Raw genomic sequence first — 20,974 nt, forward strand, 5'->3', positions numbered from 1 at the left:
CTCTGCAGAATCTCACAGTGTTGCCTTGGCCTCTGTCAAGTGCCAAGTGAGTCACATAGATTCGCTGGCAGCACAGGAGTGTTAAGCTCCTTGGGAGAGCCTGGTGTCTGGTTCTTTTTTCACCTGAGCTCTCAGTTAACCAGCTGCAAACTAATTATTTCATTAACAGTATAACTGTTAACACTCCAAACCAGGAATGAAGGTGCTTTAGAGGAATCTGTACTTTTATTGTAAAAGACCTTAAGAAATTATACTCTGTATGTATACTGCATGTTTATTTATATGTCTTACTAAGAAATTACCTATCAATTATCCATGCACCTTCTTACTGCTTTATCCAATTCATGGTCATGGGGGAGCCAGAGCCTATCCTAATAAATAACGGGCTCAAAACAGGACACACACTGGATAAGGCACCAGTCTACCATAGGACACACACAGAAACACATACTCACACCAAGGCTAATTAACCTACAGGTACAGTAAGTCTTTGGTCCAAAGTAGGAAACCAGAGCATCCAGAGGAAACCAACATGAACAGGGGGAGAACATGCAAACTCCACATAGTTGGCAGCCCAGGAATTGAACCCAGGGCCCCAGTGCTGCAGACAGCAATGCTAACGACTGGACCACCATGCTGCCCACCTAGCATTTAATTCAATTAAATTAAAGAATACATAAAATAGGTCATGATTAATTATTAATTATAAATTAATTTATTGAAAACAAATCATTTAATTGCTTGATTAACTATTCAGATTTAACCCAAAACTACAAAAACAAGAACTCCTTCAGGAACTGACTTTGCTGCCCTTGTGGTAGCAGCATTTATCACCAGGGCAATAAAATAAATACCCCTTATTACCCTTAGGATCTCTTTATTTTCTATTCATCTTAACAGCATGTGAATTAATAAAAATCTAAAACCATTTCAACAGACCTCCCAAGAATAAGGTTTTGCGGTAATCTAAAAGCTTTAGAGACAACCACACAAATTTGTTCGCGTTCTAATGAGGAATCCTACTGCACACACACACACAAAATCGAAGAAGTCGAAAAACTAACAATTCACATCTGGAAAAGGTTGATATGGTTAATGTGAAATGTTGGCTTTGAGAATCTTCTCGCTTGCCCATCTCTGCCTTCACTCTGTGTGACAGGGAGGTGCTCAGCATGGATAGGCTGCAGCCGAGCAGCGTGAATTCATCAGCAGCACATTTCAATAGCGCTGTCATGTCTCTGTCACACAGCTGTCAGGTAATTGGTCCTGGGAAACAGCTTCCTCACGAGTTGCTCTTGCCTTATTTAAACATTAAGGGCCTTTTGAAATGTATAGCAGGCCATACAGGAGAGACAGGATTTAAAATAGACATTTTTGGAAGTTTTTTTTCTCTCTTCCTTTTTTCCTCGCATGCTTTGAAAGTTGATGTCTTAATCATTATTTTTTCTATAAAAAGCTGAACTACAGATAGAAGCAAAATGCCGGAGAACAAATGCTTTCAGAAACACTTTATATGATTGTTTTTTTATTAATATTCATCTGATTGCAATACTGCTTTTGTAGCCAAAGCATAAAGTTAGTAGTAAAATGAATACAATATATCCTGAATAAATGAGCATATGAGATTGTGGATTAATGCTATTTAGACAAGGCATATTATAGACTAATGAAATATACTTTTGGTTTGACAGGGAATGTCAGGCTGCGTAATGTTCATGAGTTCTGCTCCCTAGAGGCTTTCCAAATTTTTGTTTCCAGGCAATATAATGAAATGTACAGCACAGCCACATTGAGTTATATCGAGTTCATGATAAAGTACCTCTTTATTGCAATTCTTTTGACTTGCCATTATATAGCTGTCATAATGGACCCTGGTTTTAGCATCTGACTTCACATCTCATCCTAGAATCTTGGACCTTTTTTGTGGGGGTTCAACAGCAGACAAAGTCTTCAGACAAACCTTAAAAACATTAGAAGAAGAATGTCACCGCATGGGAAAAACAGCTGCCCGAATGTAAAACTGTCGGCCGCATATTTATGGGAGTTACTCAAACTCGAAATTCAAGAACTGAAAATGTGGCAGCTGTGACATCAAAATGTCACTGGTGGCAGCCTTTGTATCGCAGGCGGATTGTATCCATGGTCTTCTTCAGCCTGCAGCCTCAAATTCTTTGGTATTGATTTCACTTGCTGATGCCGGGACCCATCATTCTCAGCACCGAGGCAGACATAAGTGCACCCTTGTGCCTCAGACTGAAAGGGAACTGGGGCAACATGAAGTGAAAAGAGAATATCACAGTTCTGAAGTCTGAAAGTTTTCAGCCGGGGGGGCAAGGTTCAATCGTGTTCTAGCTAAAGCAGGAGAAGATAAAGGGTACAGAAAAAAAAACTCTTTGAATTCAGCATTGTGATGTGTGCATCTGATTTACAGGGGTAATTGGATGACCAGTAGTTTAGTTAGATCCCAATAAATGAGATAGAGGAATGAAATATGTAGAGATTGTTTGGCTTGACTCACGTAGCTTAGGGAATGGTAGTATTGCCATGAGGATAGGCTGCCAAACCCCCTCGACCCTCACTATTGTGAAGACTAAGCTAGGGAATTTGTTGCAAGGGTCTTCCAGGGGGGAAGACCTGGGTGCAAGACCTATTTGCAAAGGCGAACAGAAGTTTAAGAGAGGAGGATCCACCTTTCTTCCCAACATTTGTTATAAATTTATATTAATCCATCATTTTAACAAGAAGACCAGTCATAGTGGTAATTCACTAGTGGCTATAGGCTTAATGTCATATCTCTCACCTTGGCAAATACAAAATAGTAAAGAACAGTAAAAATAGTTCAGTAATAAGAATGTACCTCTAATCAGTTAAGCCACTGGTGGAATGGATACTATGTAATTGTCCTCAAGATTTCCAGCGAGCACATGCTATGATATGTTAAAATGAATGAAACTTGCATTTAAAATTGGATCTTCAGGAGGGAAGTAGCCAAGGGACAGTTTCCAATCCTTCTTTTACACTTAGCTAGCAAATACATCTTATCTGACTCTTGCTTGGTCTGTGCTCAACATTTCAAGACAGAATGCAACATTTGACCAAAGCAGCTTAGCTATTCAAATGGTCAAACAAAGAAATCCCTCCCTTTCCGGTTTTCTTCAGTTCTGGAATGTTGGTTTAGCAGGATATCCAGCTAGAACGGCTTTGGAAAGCTCGAACCCCTGTTTCTTCCAGGTATGGTCCTCGGTGGTTTGTGTCTGACCCAATGGTCTTAAAGGAGGAGGGCACAGGTGTAGGGTGTTTAATCAGTGTGGGCTTCAGCGCTGAAATGTCAGGGGTCCTCCTCTCACTTGCACGTCTCCCTGTGATACATCTGTTCCTTCATGAATCCTTCCAAGCTCCACCATGCCCTTATTGCTATTTTCCTTGGTCTCTCATAGCGGAGAAAGTTGTCAAACTGTTTGGTCACGTCGGGTTTTTTTCCCCGCTGTTACAAGTGTGGTCTTGTGGCAGAGATGCCTTGTCTCACCAATCCAGAGAATATGACCTAAGCCCATTCTCCCTTTCCTCTTTTCCCAGGAAGCATCATACTCCAGTCATTTCTCCAGAAGTGAAAATTCAATGCATCCCTTTCTCATTCTTGCCTGCCTTCCCCTTGTTTTCTTTCTTCCTTTATGCAATTCAAATTCAGTCATTTAGCTCTCTGTCCACTTGTCTTTATGTCAGGATTAAAGCCTAGAAATGCTTCTTTCATAAAGTATCTTAAGTAACTTACAGTAATGCACAATATGGACAGGACTGCTTTAAAACAGTTAATTCTTTCTTCTTGTCTTTACAAATGACTTTCAGGGTACAGGACCCAATACAGCACATTCTGGCCTGCCAGATACCCTCATATACCTTTCAAATCACACCTCCTACTACCCCGGCTCCCTGGGGTCTTAGAGGTACAGTATGACACAATACCAAAGAAGAAAGTGCTTGTGTCTATATTATCAGAAATATTTGATTTAAAATGAGTCATACAAACTGTACATGCTCTGTGCTTCAAAGTATAAAATGATGTTAAGAGATATGAAGAGAGAACTGCCAGGTAAGAATGGTGTCAGGTTTCTCAGCTGACAGGAGCACACAAATCAGGAAATGTCACTTTGTCTGTGATATGTGACTGACTTTCCTTACAGAGATTTACAGAATTTGGGAGGATCCTTTTGACATGAGATGGTTCAGAACTTCAGTTGCTTGACCTTTATGGACAGTTTAAAGCCAGTCTCAGGCATTTTTCATTTACACTGACAAATCTTTTCACAGTTGACAGATTTTGAAATACAATAAAATCAAAATGCTAAAACATTGGTATTTTAAATGCACCTGGAAAACAGTCAGTGCATGAAACTAATTTCAGCTTTACAAATACAACATACTGTATATCTTTGTAATTAACATACTCTTAGGATTTTCAATGTCAAATGTCTCTCAGGGAAAGGCTGAACATCACATTACATCAGACCAGGAAAAACTGCGAGAAATTCGAGAAATTACTCCTAAACACTTTGACGTTATGAAAGTACATACAGTATGTGCTTGTTAGGATTTTGCAATTATAAAAATGAAAGACAACATTGCATCAAAAAGGGGGAAATTGATTCTGTTTGTGAGTTCACTTTGTTATAGCGAGCCTGGAGAGTATCATCAAAGAGCTCATTGCAGAGAGCTGACATTTTGAGTGGCTCTCTACTTTAGGACCAAGCAGGAACACAAAACACCTTGATGGCATTATTACAGTCTGACAAGTCTGGGCTTCTGCCCAGCTTGTTTCCTATCTCCTGCGATGCCCCACTTTGTTAAGTGTCAACACCAGCTAAATAAAGCTAACAGAGGCAAAGGGCATTATCATTATTGTTATAAATTAAAAACGTAACATGTCAGCAGCTGAGAGTTGAGCCTTCTTCAGGTGTTCAGACCTGTTGTGACTGTTTGCGCTTTCTCTTTCTTTCTGTTTTTTTCAGCGTGAAATTATCCTCTACTTGTTGCTTTGCAGTCGACGAGCACTGACACAGCTCTCCACTCGGACATCTAGGAATAATAAGCTTGACTCCCCCTCTAGCCCCCCTCTCCCCAGACAGATAAGTAAAACACTACACAAGCCGAGGTGGCACAGTTAAGGTTCTTGAGCAAACAGTTATTCATTCTCATTAGGCTCGGCAGCATTGGAAAGTAATTGGGCTAATGATATCTGCAATCAATGGATCGTAATTTACTACAGAAAATCCCCAGACTGAGGGCTGGCTCACTTGGACGTGCCTTTTTCTATTTCTGAGAAGGTATCAAAGACTTTTTCCAAGTAATGAATGGGTATACAGCAATCCCCCTAAACCCACCCTCACCAAGTAAAATATTGGAAATATTCTATTTCATTAGTGGAGTTCTGTGCTTCTTGCCTCCCCTACGCAAGCAGTACAGCTTGAGTAAACAGAGAGTAGCAATTAGAAAAGCCAGTGGGCTTACCGGAGTGAGTTTCTGTGACAGATGGAAAAACTCATTGCGCCGTGTAGATGTTTAATTTCATCATTTCCACATACCTTTCCTGGGGCCTCTGGAGTCTCATCAGCTGCTTGGCCTCGGGTCAATTAAATGGTCCATTCACATGGTGATTTTTTTTCTTATATAACAAAGTCACCTAAATACGGTATATTTCCTCAAAAATGGAAATTACTGATTGATTTGGATTTGTGCTTTTTCCTGGGGTCCTCACAAGTATATCAAGGCATGTCTGTAGTTAAGCAGAAAAAACATGCATTTGAAGTTACTAATCATACATGATATTCTTCATATATCCTTTAAAAATACTGTGGTGTGTGTATTTTAATGTATCACAGACTTTCTTGGGGAAAAAAAAACATTGTTACAAAATGATTTATATTTCTATTTTGAACTGTTCAGAGCCATTTAAATTCCTAGGGAATTTTCAGTGCACTTACTTTTTATAATTATTATACAGTGCCCCCTAGCGGTCATATCATAAATGTTGTTATCCTCGCGTTCTAATGGGTTAGTAGACTTTTCTGTTACACATGGTACAATAAGCAGGGATATTGATTTGTGTGATTAGAGTATGTTTTCCAAATTAATTTTTAAAAACAAATATTGTTTTGATAAATTAGGTTATTTAGCAGATATAACTGGCTCTTGCAGTATCATCATAAAATCATTTGCATAGAGCTTTTCATCCCAAAGGTTTCCAAAGTACTTTATACTGTGGAGAAGACCCATTTCATCTACCAGTAATGTGCAGCACCTAAGTGAAAAATGTTTATATTTATTATTTATGTACTTCTTAAACTAAAAAAAAATGTTTATTAAAAACCTACTTTATTACAAAACATTGTCCTTAAGTTCGCTCTTTTAACTGTGCAAACTAACGTGTTAGGTAAACACGTTTGAGCTTATAGTAATGCATTTAAGTGTACATAAAAACAGGATAATTCAAGTGATTTTGAAGAGACAAATGATAAATTCCACATTAAATTTCTAAATTTAATCCATTCACTGAGATGCCAACTTTTAAACTTTGGCTATTCAAATTTTCACAAAAGATTATTTTTGTTCAAACGTTTACCCCTATGACCTTCTATGTCCATCTACAACATGTATTCTGTCTAAATGAAATGTATTGATCTCTGTTCAGTTATATACAGCAATGCCTTTCGGATACAGTGCTGCTTTTGAATGACATTGGTATGATTTTCTGACTCATGCCAGGAAATTAAAGCAGTGTTATCTGCAGGTCCCTTGAAATTATGTCCCTGGGGAATGCTGAGAAATGAAGAAATTAGTTCTTTCTTATGATTGTTGAACACAACTGACAGCAAGAGAAAAACATGAACTTTTGTGTACTTAGCCAATTCAGCTAGTTGTGACTGGAGGAGGCTCTATAAGTGGTTTTATGATAATATTTAAATATCCTGTGTTTAATTTATGAATGTACTGGCCTCCAGACACTCTTAACCTTTCTTTATTATGTTTTTTTTAGCTTTAATTAAATTACTGCTTGTACTCTGGGTAGACAATTAGCTGATCTACAATTGCAAGGACAGAGATTTGACTGCAGACTGAAGCGATTCAAAGTCATATCTAATGGTCAAACCCTATCAAAGTGCAGGCTGTGTGTTAATGTCTTTCTTGATAGCACAACATCCTGCGTCTACTCGCTGGGTTTGACTTTATTTTGTAACAATCCAATTTGTGTAATAAAATAGGCCTCCAATCATAAATACGATTTAGATTTTGATTATGTTAGCAAAAGCAGCACATAATGCAATTTTACTACTTATCTTTCCTGAAATAGAAGTCTTTGATTCAGCTCCGCTGTGTGTAACAAGGTTAAGAGAATTGACTCCATTGAGTAAACAATATTAAAAAGCCATATTGGCATGTAATCTGTCCCCCTTGATGTACTGAAGGATGTTTAAAGTTGATGAGTTTGCTTTGTCTCATTATAAATATCCTGGGTGTGTAAAAAAGCCAACACTGTAAGCCTAGCTAATACAAAAACAAAGTCACCACTATGTTGCCATTATGTATTGTGTCAGGGACAGTCTCTGACACAGAAGGAAGATTGATGCTTTAAGATGCAGAAATGAGCTATGAAGAAACTTCGCCAGGTTGTTAAAAACTGGCACAATACAAGATGTTTGAATTTAAATGTTTATTTTAGTGTTTTTACTACATTGAGTGACTAACTACCCTGCAATGTACAAACTCCTGTATAACACTATGAAACGTATGTAGCTTGTTCCTCTTCTACGACTTCAGATGATTTCTCTATGCATTTTAATTCATTGTACTTGCTGTTTGTACAAGCTGCTTTGGATTAAAGCAAAGACAAAAATTCCTTAAGTAAATATTATAAATTTAGGGGGCTTAACATAAATGTAATTCACAGATGACTAGCTGAAAACGGCCTCAGGCAAGCATGGCCTTGTGCACTATACAGTATATATATGAACGTAAGAAAAGTTACCAATGGTGGGAGCCCATTTTGCCCATCTTAGCAATTTGGTAGTGAAAAGATAAGAGATCCAAATATCTCATCCAGCTGTACTGGCTGAGTAGCTTGTTCCATACTCCTACAACCCTTTGTGTGAAGACGTGCCTACTCCGTTCTCTGTTTTAAATGCCCTTCCAGTTCGTTTCCACTTGTGCCCTCTGGTTCACATTTTACTGCACCTTCTGAAGAAGTCCACTGCTCAGATTTTGTCAGTTTTAAAAGAATTTTTAATTCTTTCTTCAGGTTCCCATCTCTATTCAAGACTAGATGATTACGGTCTCTCTGCCTGTCACTATAAGTTTCATCTTGTCAGTGTAATATTAGATGAAATTATAACTTTGGATCATATTTACACCAAGGATGTGGATGTTAAGGTGCAAGGACTGAACAATAAGTTAGTCTTGCTACTAAGAAAAAGGGGATTGATGTGATAATGTGCAGGATACGTACAATAGGTCACTGCTGTTGACAGCTTTAGGAAAAAGCATCTACCACTGTCAAGCCAGTGCCAGACTGTGTCATTGATGTTAATGATGCTGTAAGCTGCTCTTGTCAAGGCACTAGACATTAACAAAAGTGGACTCGTCTTCAGTCAGCTGTTACTTTGTTTCCTCCGATGCTACTTCAGTGCTCTTCGACATGACTGGTACTGACATGACAAAAGAGCTGACATTGGCACTGAATTCAAGGGTCTGTATTTCGCACCTGGGTTCACACTTATTGAAAGAGAATTTCCTGGGCTGGTAATAGTGTATGGCTGCAGTCCAGTAACAATAGTGAATTTTGAAATTTGTCTTGTTTCTGTTTGGTCCTACACTATGCAATCGATAATGTAAGGCGCTTAGGGCTTGGGTGGTCAGCATTATTTCTTGAAATGAAATAATTGAAAGTCTGAGTGAAAATTGCTCTTTACCACTTTCAAATATTATTAACACTACATAGTAACACTAAAACCCCAGAAACAATAATGTAACCATGTCCTCAACTGCGCCAAAATAAGACAAGTACTGTACATTATATAATCTTGCAGTATCACCTCTCTAATATTAAATAATGAGAAAAATTCAATTTTACTAAATAATGTATATGATAAATGTTTATAATTCATTAAATTCCTATGACATTTCATTAATTCATATGAAATGTTTTCTGAAGGTTGAATCTCTTGGAGAATACTAGAGCATCCAAAAGGTAGCAGCTCTTACAGTTGCACAAGATTGTTTAGAGCAAAGACCAAGTTAAACATCAAAACCTTTTGACATCTGGGTTTTCCTAATTCCAGAGAAGTTAAATGAGCTTTAAGCAGGGCCTTGACTGTGTAAAGTTAATTTATTTAGTCTCTGGAATGTTATTGCGTACAAAAGATTCAAGAGCAAAATTAAAATCAATCATGACAAGGGGGATGATGTTTGACTTTTTCCACTAAAAAACAGCACTTCTTTCACAAAGTTGTTTTTTGCAGTGGTAATAGAGTGAGCCAACTGCAGCTTATACAATGCTTGGCATATTGAGATATCTAGATGTTTTTTTTTTGTTTTAAGAGAATCCTTATACCATAGGTCATTATATCACTGGATTCTTAAACAAGAACATGAGTAGGAGGCATTCTTATTCTGAAAAATATCAGTTGCACTTATAGGTAATTGAACAGACATGACATGACATGACAGATTCATCATGCTGATTGACATTTGCCATCAATAGGCTGAGCAACTTGCTGTCTACTGTGAATGTCAAAAGCTAGTACATGTGTGGCCAATGTTGGAAAAAAGTAGAAGCTGTACATTTCTGACTGCTTTGCACCAGTTTGCAAATTCTGTCTTGTGGAATTTTATTGTTTTTTTTTCTCAGAGCCTATGCAAACATGTACAGTATCTGTGCCCTGGTCTCTGAACCCCAGATCCCACAGATGTTCCACAGGGCTTAACTCTGGCCAATGGAGCATCCTTAACATCACTGTAACTGTATTTTTTTTCTTCACAGAAAGTTGTTGTTACAATAGACAGATGAGGGCATGTGTTGTTGTAATGGACTGCTGTATTGTCCAGTAACAATAGTGCTATTGAATTTACAGGAAGGGCAGTGAGTTAAGCCCCAGGACGTGATCAATGTAGTGCCGCGCAGTCAGGTTTTCAGTCATCAATACCTTGGTAGTTCTGTAGTGATTAGTCACTCCTGCCCAGACCATTGATTTGTCTGTTGTACACAACAATTAATGTATTATTCTATGTGTCTACTCCACTCTCACTGACATCCATTAGGATAGTCTGCAAAAAACCTTATTTAGTCAAAAACCGGGACTTGGTTCCAGTGGTGGCGATTCCCCTTGACCGTCTGCCCCAACAACATATTGATGACACAAGGGCATTGTTTTCTTGACAGGCCAGGCTTATTGGTTCCTTTTTGTGTTTTCTGTTTTGATTTTGACCAGGAATGACATTCAAAAGGTTAAATCACTTCATTACTTGTGCCCGATCAATCCTCTCACTAATGAGGCGATGTAAGGATTAAGCAACAGTCACTCGAGTCTGTCACAGTAACGAATTATTAATCAAAATGATGTGAAAAAAATCAAATATCCAGAATCTGTATACTTTAATAAATAAAGTTTATTTTAATGCTTAGTAAGTTCGAGGTGGAATTTCTTTTCTTACAGTTCCCTCTGGTGTTTACCTCAGGTACAGCATTTTGAACAGTCTTACCTCCCATTGAAGCAATGCAGCTCAAAGAATACACAATGATCTTTTATGAAAATTGTGTTAATCCACAAATGTGTGACAGTTTACCATTAGCAATTGTTTCAACATAATGAAAAGAATCATGTGATTCTAAAACCCAACAGGTTTTTCATTTCGATTAAAAAGGGAAGCTTTGTGAAATACAGTTCATCATACAATTGAAAATGTCTACTGTATATACTGTATCTGGAACTTGTAAAATTCCTTCATGTACATTGTACATCTTACAAGTTGGGATACCAAATTCTGATTCTCCTAGAAGACCACAGACTCAACAGAACACAACACAACAGCCTTCTTTAATCAGCAACAGCTTAAAATCTATCGAGAAGCATTACATGATTCAGTTAGGGCTTACAGTGCCTATAGAAAGTCTATACTGTACACCCTTTTCAAAGTAACACATTATTATTTATTTATACATTGTAGTACACAAACTCTAAGTGATAAACAAATGCTCATACATCTGAAAGGTAATTACAAATGAAAACTTAGAAACATGAGGTGTACTCTACACCTCCCTAAATAATAATAATTGTACATTAGCTCTGGCGTAACCAATTGCCTTTCAAATCACACAACAAATTTTACAAAGGGCAGATTGTACAAGCCCATAGTGACAGGTATTTAGTCAGATTTCCATATATTTTACATACTGTACATACATATATACTGTAGGTTTTCAGTACTTATTATTTTGAAAGAATCAAAAACTATCCATGCTATAAAGGTCCTTGAATATAAGTTAGACTAAGTACAAATGCTCATTTACTGTAAAGAAAAGGGGGGACAGAACCATTAGAAAGCTGAAGTCTCGGAGCATTTGCAGAAAAACATATTCTAATTAAAGAAACATGAACAAAATTGTAAATTGAAAACAAAAGAAACGGTTATCTGAAATAAATGCTATGGCATATTGAAATGGCCAAGTTATGCACCTCTAGTGTGATTACACACTGATTAGTGTTTCGGACAGCAAAATAATTCATTAAGGTCTATGCAATGATGTTCTTGTATTTATTTTAAATGATGCTGTACTTTATTTACTTTATAAGTATTGTATTGGCACCAGACTGCTAATGGAGTTAGAAAGAAAAAAATCAAAGAAATTTTGTCATAGTCGATTTGACACACCAGCTCCTATTTATAATTCGGCAACAGAACTCAGAAATAAAATTAAGAAATGAAAATCCACATCCATTGCAACAATTGCCTGAAGCCCACACTTAATTGCGAAATTAAATCATTTTTATATTTATAACGTCGCGTTTTGCCCTGATCTTAAGAGGTATGTTCGCTACGTGGCGGTTATCTTTAATATTCTGAGAAATAATTTGAAAGTCTGTGTTTAACAGCGGATTGCAGCTGTCTTGACCGCCCTGCTCTGAAACAGACGAACCTCTCATCGCTCAGCTGCGCAGCGGCTTCCCCGAGACAGAGCCGCTGACGCGGCCCCCGCCGCCGGGCGCTGCGTGTGTCGTGCGTCGACGCAATCACGGCTGCAGCTATAGCAGCAGGCTGGGGGTCGGTGTAAACAAAGCGGAGAAGGCCGGTAATATTAGCTTCGTCCTGCAAGCTGCATGTGCCTTTTTTTTCTTTCCGTGCTTGAAGGGGGAAAAAAAAAACATACCTACATTTGTACAACGTCAGTACACAGCAATCTTTATTTTCTGTATTCACGAATGACCGTTTGGTTTAGTTTTAAATCGGAAAACAAGGACTACTGTCGTATTTTTCTGCTCCGTAATTTTCTGTCGCTTCTTCTTTAAATGGATCAATACGCCCAGGGATTCGTATTTTTATTTTAAAAAATAAACAAAACTACAGCCGGGATCTGCTTTGAAACTGCTAATATTGGATGGTGCTGTTAGGTTTGGCTGGGACGTTGCATCAGTATGTGAGAGTACTACAGCAAAGGGACAAAGAGATTTAACATTGCTTCGTCTTCACAGCTGGCCTTTTCATGTATACAACAACGCCGATACTGTATCAGAAAAAATAACTTTATTTTCCTTCTTCTGTTTTGCTTTCCTTTTTTTGCTGCCCATCAATCGCCAGGCACGGTTTGTTTTGCGTGGATGCGGGGGAGACCCTGGAGTAAAGGATGTCCTCTTCGCCATGTGTTGCACGGTGTCGTCTTTCCGTGTCCCACTGAGGAGTAAAAACGCACTTTTCTTCCTCCGAGGCGGCGAGTTTGGGGTGCCATGTTCAGTCTGATGGCGAATTGCTGTAACTGGCTGAAACGGTGGCGGGAGCCCGCTAGGTAAGAAATTAAATGGGTGTATCATTCACGAAAAGATGACCCACTGCTGTTCCCAGTACTAAATAACCCTTGATAGGCCATCCTACCAGCGGCTAGTGATGAACACGCTGTTCAACAGGTAGAACAAACACACACCTGTTGTGTCCCGAATCTTTTAAGTAGAAAAAAACATTGATGTATTTGTTTGCTGATGTTGGGTCCTTAGCGACGGAATAACATGCCGTGCTGCCTATCAAATAGTTTCCAGTTTAACAAAAAACTACAATACGTCTTTTGCTGTTACTGCATTTTTCAAATTCTTGATAGTATAATAGTGTAATATTTGGCAAAATGCTGTATATGTATCTATACATTCACCCTCCTTTTTCCAGTGTAATATTTTACACATCCTTTGCAGTTTAGGCAGATACTTTACCTAATTGATTGACTTTGTGAAATATAAAAGAAATAAGAATATTCTACATCCTGTTTTCAAGTGACTACCATGCATCAGTTAATCACATACTTGTTTTAGAGCTATATAATGTGCTGCACGTGCTGTATACGGCTTGTTTGACCACATGGATAAGCCTGAGACTAGGTGACAGTCACTCAGAGACCCATGTGTTAGAAACATCTCAGGTTTTGTTGGATTCTAGTAAGGGGGTGAACTGCAGGCCTTTTATCAGATAATAAATCTGGGTTCAAATGCCATGATACATGGGGCACAGTGGGCTGAACAGAGCATGTTTAGCAATTGCAATTCTCTGGCAAGAGTAGAGGAGTGGAATGAGAACACTAACTGTAGGAAACAAGAAAACCTGAAAGCTTAGAATGAAAGTTAAGAGTTCAGGAGGACCCTGTGGATTGCTTTAGTAGAATTAGGCAATGGGAGACATTTTTGGGGAGGAGCTGTCCATGGTTAAATTCTGGACATAGATGAACTTACTACCTTGACTGATACTTGTATACTTTGAATGCCAGGTGAAGTAAGAATCAGTCAGAAGTCAGATGGCTCTATATCTGCTATCATCCCATTAAGGTGCCCCTTTCGTTTGTCAGGATCACGAACAGCTGTATTATTAGATCTGCCAGTATATTAGACTACATCTCCTGTTTGGAATAGCAGTGGATTGGGATGCGACAGTAGGACTGGAATTAACTTTTCCCTGCCCCTCCCATGGAAGTGAGATAAGGAGTGCTTCTTATGCCTTCACAGTGGGGAAAACTGGGCTCCTGAACTAAGGTAAATCCCAGCCTGAGGTGATGGAGCTGGTATAGGACCTTGTTATGTCCCTTAAAATCCCAGTTAATAAAGCTGACGTAAGCGTCGCTAGAAGTATTACTAGTGGTCTTTGTAAACAGGTGAAATTTTCCCAGATGCTAATTTAATTGATGCTAAATCTGTTTAGCACATGATATACAGGAGATGTTACGTATCTGTAAATATTTTGTGGTCTACAGTTTACATTATACTTTTTGTGAGCTACCTTCTAACTTTATCATAATCACTTTTCCACACTTGATCTGGAATTATAATGAATTCATTGAATTATGAAACGAATTATAATGTGCAATTGTAAACTTTAGATATATAGATACATTTAGCCAGCTGCCATATCACCCTGTAACTCACAACTGGCAACCCACTGAAGCTCAGCAGGTGTGAGCCTGGTCACTACCTGGATGGCAGACCTCCTAGGAAAAACTAAGGTTGCTGCTGGAAGAGGTACTAAAGGGGCCAGAAGGGGGCGCTCATCCTGCAGCCTGTGTGGGTCCTAATGCCCCAGTATAGTGACGGGGACACTATACTGCAAAAAGGTGCTGTCTTTCAGATGAGATCTAAAACCAAGGTCCTGACTCTCTGTGGTCATTGAAAATCTCAGGGTGTTTCTTGAAAAGAGTTGGGGTGTTACCCTGGCGTCCTGGCCAAATTTCCCATTGGTCTTTAACAATCGTGGCCTCCTAATAATCCCCATAGATTGAATCACTCTGTTCTCCTCTCCACTAGCTGAGGTGTGGTGACTGTACTGGCACTCTGTGGCTGCTGTCGGATCATCCAGGTTGAGTTGTACATTGGTGGTGGTGGAGAGGATCCCCATTACCTTTAAAGCACTTTGAGTGGAGGGTCCAGAAAAGTGCTATATAAGTGTAAGCAATTATTATTATATGAGATTCTTAAATAATAATGTTTTGTGTAAGTGTTACAGGTATATCTGGGACACCTATGTGTGAATTTTGCATGTTCCCCATGTTTGCATGGCTCTTCTCTGGATGCTCTAGTTTCCTTTTACAGTCTAAAGATATGTCAGACCCTTGCTGTGAGGTGTGGCAGTGCGAACTGAAGGTTAGAGCCTAGGAAGGGGGCCAGTTCTTGCAGCAGTCCTGGAGGGGAATGAGTAATGCTACTCACAGCCTGTTTTAAGGGAGATCGAGTGTGTGAGTGTAGTTAGAGGTGAAGGCTCTAATGTACACAGTTATAGAGGGCAGGGAAAGCTTTCACCAAGTTGCAGACTTGATCGTACAGTAGCTGCACCTCTCTCTGCTGATAAAAAGATTAGTTTTGAGGAGACTGGCCTAAACTGGATCGACTGGGTAGGGTTTTACACTGCTTCATACTTTCTAACAAGGGGGGTGTTAGGTGGACACCTACACAGACAAATACAGAGTTAGCAAGGATGTTTAAAAGCAGGGTTATTCCATACACCCCCTAACAGCCCATATTAAGGGGTGGTTTTATGTGCAGGTTCCCCCTGCTACACAATCAACTACGGGGAATTTATAAAATTGGATGGTAGAGTAGGATGGTGCCCTTTTAGTGGTGGAGTCTGTACAGGTTATTAACAATTTGAATTTGTTTCGTACACACTTGGTTGAAAGCTCAGTGTATGTAATTTAGAGATTGGGAAAAGTAAAAGTTGCAGTGATCATGGTGTGCTCCCTGTGTTGTTATCTTGTATCACATGGTGTGAGTCCCAGGGAGTAAAAGGTGTTCAGAGATTGTCTTGTGTATAAAAAAATGTTATATGTTCGCCTCTCTAGGTTCGGGCTGGGTGGGAAGGATGTGTGTTATACACGAGGTGTATTTATCAAAGAGATAGAGCTTGTGTGAGTAGCAGGAATTGCTAGGCGACCACAGCTGAAGGAAGTCAGCTCATCAGTGGGACACCACTCTGGGTGTTCCTATACTCGCAGGCGGCAGGCAGCATACGTCCTGTGGAGAACAAGCCAGGCTGTCAGTCTTAGGTTAACGTCAGGGCTGTAATGACACGAATGCAAGCCTTCTGTTTTGTGAGTGTGAAAATCTAACCTCAAAAAAACAAGAACGAGGTCCGCCTAACTTTAAGATCCAAACTGCAACTTGGTTGGATAAATGGTTAGAAATTTTTGCTAGGATACAAGGGGGAAGGAGCGTCCCCTCCCCAAACAACATAATGATCCTGAGGGCCAGGGCCTGTGACCCCAAAAGGCCAAAAAATGATGAGGGGGAGGACTGCTCCCCCTAAGTGCAGAAGTTGCAGGGGAGTGTGGGAGCAGCTTCTGACTGAGTTCCTTGTCCTAGTGGAGAAATACGAACTGCCGACCAATAGTCCGAGTCGGTACAGAGGTGAAACTTAAGTCAAGTCAGAGTCTCCAATGTATTGAATGGGGAAAGAATGTGTTTTTGCCTAATAACTTGTGACATAGATGTCAGCAACTTAAGATAGATCTAGGAAGTTCAAGAGCTTACAGAAAGCCAGTAGCCCTGTGAGATTGTGGTACTGTACATGAGGGGACCGGAAAAGAATGTGACATCTGGTAACAAGACCAAACGTTTCTAAGAGTGATAAAGTGTCGTTGAAGATTTTCTGCTATTAAATGCCCCACGAGGGGATAAATACAATGAGATTGTAACCACACAGTTGCCTGGAAGGGTGCCAGTTACCTACTAACAGCCTGTTTTGAGGGAGAGAGAACAGGGCTGGCGAAGGCTCTACTGTAGGTTAAGGTACACATTTATAGAGAGGAGGTAGAGATCTCACCCATTAGAGGCCTTGCCAGCCTGCCACTAAAAAGATGATGGATTTTGAGTGAACTGATAATTAAACAATGGCAATACAGATCACTACTTATATGTCAGAAGCTATATCATCCTGCAGCTCATAACTGGCAACCCACTAAAGCTAAGTAAGTGTTTGTCTGGTCAGTACCTGAATGGGAGACCTCCTGGGAAAAACTAAGGTGGCTGCTGGAGGAGGTGTTAGTGGGACCAGTAGGGAGTGCTAATCCTGTGGTCTGTATGAGTCCTAATGCCCCAGTATAGTGATGGGGATACTATACTGTAAAAAAAAAAAAGATTCGACGTAAGACTGTGGTCCTGACTCTCCGTGGTCGTTAAAAATCCCAGTAGGGGTGTTACCCTGGCATCCTGGCCAAATTTCTACCTGGCCTTTACCAGTCATGGGCTCCCAATGATCCCCATCTCTGAACTGGCTTCATCATTTTGTTTTCCTCGACACTGATAGCTGGTGTATGGTGAGTGTACTGGTGCACTTTGGCTGCTGTCACATTATCCAGGTGGGAGCTGCACATTGGTGGTGGTGGTGGTGGGGAGTCCTCACTACCTGTGAAGCGTTTTGAGGGGAGTACAATATAGGCATAATAATTATCATTTATTTTCTTACAATACAAAGTTGTCTTATAATATTATTGTGTCTACTGTATATAATAGCATATTGACAGTGTTGCTAAATAGCATAAATCTTTTAACATCTGAACATGCTGGAAATAGTTTGGGATCCCATTCTTGTGCCTAATGCCTTTATCATTGGCTGGTGTACTGACCCAGAAATTCAGCTGATCTCCCACGCTGATGTTCACTGTTGGAACTGTCACGATGCACATCTGAGGTTGATCCCTGCAAAAATATTTATATTATGATAACAATGCCAGGAATTATTGTTGCTTGGGGAAGCTTATGATGTCCTTGTTGGAAGATAAGAGTAGGTCACATGAAGGTATATCATTGAAGGTCATAAGGTGACAGACAGGGTGTAACAGTATGGGCTCCCTGAATTGGTGTGTCGCTTCATATAGTGTTTTGCGCTGTTTTTGTGGTAGAAAAGCGAAATCACACGGAGATTTCAGTTCACTGCTAAGGAATTCTGTTTGTACTGAATTGTTGCATATTTGCTTGTCGCCTTCAGAATCACTTTAATATCTCATGGAAAATTATTTTAAGCAATCATTTAGTACTAGTAATGTACTAGTAGTGTCTTTGGGGAAAAGAGAAATGATTCTGCAGATTTACACATGGAATGATGCTTGTACCTCCTCCCTGTATAACTGTAAGATCAGACCCTTGTTTCTGAAGTGTTGGAATCTCACTATGTTGGGCCAGGGAGGATTGTCTCATCTTGGTCATTAGATGAGAAACTGATTGGCATGGCTGGGAGGTTCAAAACCATCCAAGACTTCAGAGTGAGCTGCTGTCACAAACTCTGTTGGATGGGTACCCTCCAAACCATTCTGGAAAGAGATTTTGCCATCAGCATTGATGTCCTCTGTCAACAGTCTGTTCTGACTACAGTACATGCCTAGATCGGAGTCTTCAGTGCAGTGAGTGACATGTGGCAGTTAACCACACTGGCGAATGACTGTTAAGTGTCTCTGAGTCACAGATAGTTACATACAGTACGTTTATATTGCAGCCTGAAAGTTCTGCACCGAGCTGTGCAAACTGAGAATGTGTCAGGGTGTCAGAGAATAGAATTAGGGGAAAGAAAATCTCCTGTTTTCACTTGCCAGCTAAATCATCCCGGGTCTTAAAAAAACAAAATTCACTGCTGCTGCTCGTTTGTTTTCAGATCCTGAAAAGGCGTGCAAGACTAGCTGATTAATGGTGCTGCATTTAATCTGAAGCATCAAGAGATGTGTAATTAAAACAATTTTGCCATATCACTTACACCAGCAGTTGTGTGATCATTTGTGTAAGTCCTTACACTGCATTTGTATAGCATGGACCATTCATTTGACTTAAGTAGCAATATAATAGGATTAGCTGCAGTTACCTAAGTTTAATTTCCCATGTGTGCTGGTAGACTGTGACGCATTTAGTTTCAAAAACCTGAAAGGAAAAGTAATCCTTCAGAAATTAACAGTTTAAAATTTGAGAAAGCGGCAGAAAAAATGAAAAAAGGCTTTCAGGCAAAATAAAAAAAAATGTATGAGGAATATATTAGGACATACAGTAAGATTGGTTATAAATGAGAGGAGGCCATTTGGCCCATCTGACCTGTTTGAAAGTTAGGAGTAAATTAGTCCAAAGATCTAATCCAAAGTTTTCTTGAAAGATGCTGGGGTATTGGCTTCAATAACATGGCTGGGTAACTTGTTCCATACTCTTGCAACCATTTGTGTAAAGAAGTTCTTCTCCTGCCTAGAGGATTTCATCCAGGTGTTTTTTTAGAGGAGCCAGGGTATTCAACAATTATTTATTTTTAATAGAATAAAGAATGGCTGGGTGGCTTGTTTCACAATAGTAATTAGAAAAAACAAACCAAAAAATTGGCCCTGCAGTTCAAATATCAGCTCAACACAAAACAATACCTTTTGTAATTACCTAAAACTGGTAAAATAGTAGGCTTAGTTTTCCATAGATAAAATATGTAAAGAGAGATTTGATTTGATGAGAGCTTTTTAGAACACCCCCATGTCCGGCTTTGTACACATCAGGTTCCACTAGACCTGCCTGAGCTTGTTCTGTTCTGCTGCACAATAGAATTTCTTCTTTGTCCACCTTAGTAGTTAAGCAACAATGTTGTGCTACAAAAGCATCTGCCTGTGTCTCACTGCCAGTGCCGGAGACTCTGCTGCACAGGTGTGTTGTCCCGTGTGCTGTGTTCATTATATGAGAAAAAAAATCTTACAAATCCAGCACATATGCGCTACATTCCCTGTCAAAAGTTTTGTGGCGCCATAAAATGGGCTTTTGTTATGATTGCATTTGGTCAGGCATTGTACTGTATATCATTCCTTGTTGCTCCTCTGTTTTCCTGTTCTGAGCTGAATGAATGTTTGGGATGAACTAGAGCCACCTACAGGGCTGATCTGTCACTAGAACATGAAAAGCAAACACCAGTTTAGGCCTGTTTGTGTACAGAATCATATGCATTATTAAATGAACAGGGGTTTTGTCCATATATAGGTGACATCAGTCTTTTAAAAAATATCAGCATAGGATTATCAGATTGTTCGTGTTTTAAATTCCAGTACTTCCTCAGTAAAAAGCTTTAAAATAATTCAGTATATTCATTACAACCAGGTATTGAGCTAGAATTGTGTAGTTTGTGTAGATCCTTGTTCAGGGGTTTCTGGGCCCCTAGGTGTGAGTGCATTGTGGAACGGATATATCGGAGTAAACCAGGCAGTAATCTGCAGCTGCTGTGCCATATGGCCCAAGGCAATTTAAAGAGGCTGGGAGTCGGCTTTTTCCAAAACCAAGCATGTGAAAGCTGTGGCTCTCTGCAGCGCTTAAAAAGACCTTTTAATATGCTGGTACGCTCACAATACTGAATTTTTCAAACCTCCTAAAAGTGGCAGCTGTAAACTGTATCCTTTCCAACATAAATGGGAACGTACTTTTGGTACAGCAGCGTTTATTATGCAAGTCACGGGAAAGGCCTGGGTGTAAACTTCAAGGGAAAAAGAAAGACATCTGTCTGTTGAATTGGATTTTGTATTCATATATCTCAGTTTCTTTTATTAGAAGTGATGCGCTTATCAGTAAGAAAGAGTGTTTCTAAATCCAGAAAGCAGGAGGTTTAAGTCCTATGGCCTGCTCATGTGATCGCACAGCTCTGTCTTACGAGGGGTAGGTGAAATCCCTGTTAATCTGTGCATGGGGTGGATTTGAGATGAGGGAGAAGTGGCTCATAGCCCTGAGAAGTCTGTGGTCAGTCAGTATCA

At 39.5% G+C, this 20,974-nt stretch overlaps 1 protein-coding gene across 3 annotated transcripts in view; it reads left to right on the top strand.

The window, feature by feature from the left end:
* The first annotated feature begins 12,233 nt into the window (after window positions 1-12,233).
* The window catches only part of arl13b (ARF like GTPase 13B), a 38,836-nt gene continuing 30,095 nt past the window's right edge, over window positions 12,234-20,974 (top strand). The window contains exons 1-2 of one of the 3 annotated variants that reach the window (XM_088913188.1): window positions 12,234-12,337; window positions 12,844-13,048. In XM_088913188.1, coding sequence (XP_088769314.1) covers window positions 12,990-13,048 — 59 coding nt within the window. In that variant the 5' untranslated portion in view covers window positions 12,234-12,337; window positions 12,844-12,989. Of the gene's footprint in view, window positions 13,049-20,974 lie in introns of all 3 variants that reach the window. The other 2 variants (XM_088913189.1, XM_088913190.1) reach the window with 2 other exon arrangements.

Source organism: Atractosteus spatula, chromosome 4 (assembly GCF_055471065.1).
Source record: "Atractosteus spatula isolate fAtrSpa1 chromosome 4, fAtrSpa1.hap1, whole genome shotgun sequence".
NCBI classification, from domain to species: domain Eukaryota; kingdom Metazoa; phylum Chordata; class Actinopteri; order Semionotiformes; family Lepisosteidae; genus Atractosteus; species Atractosteus spatula.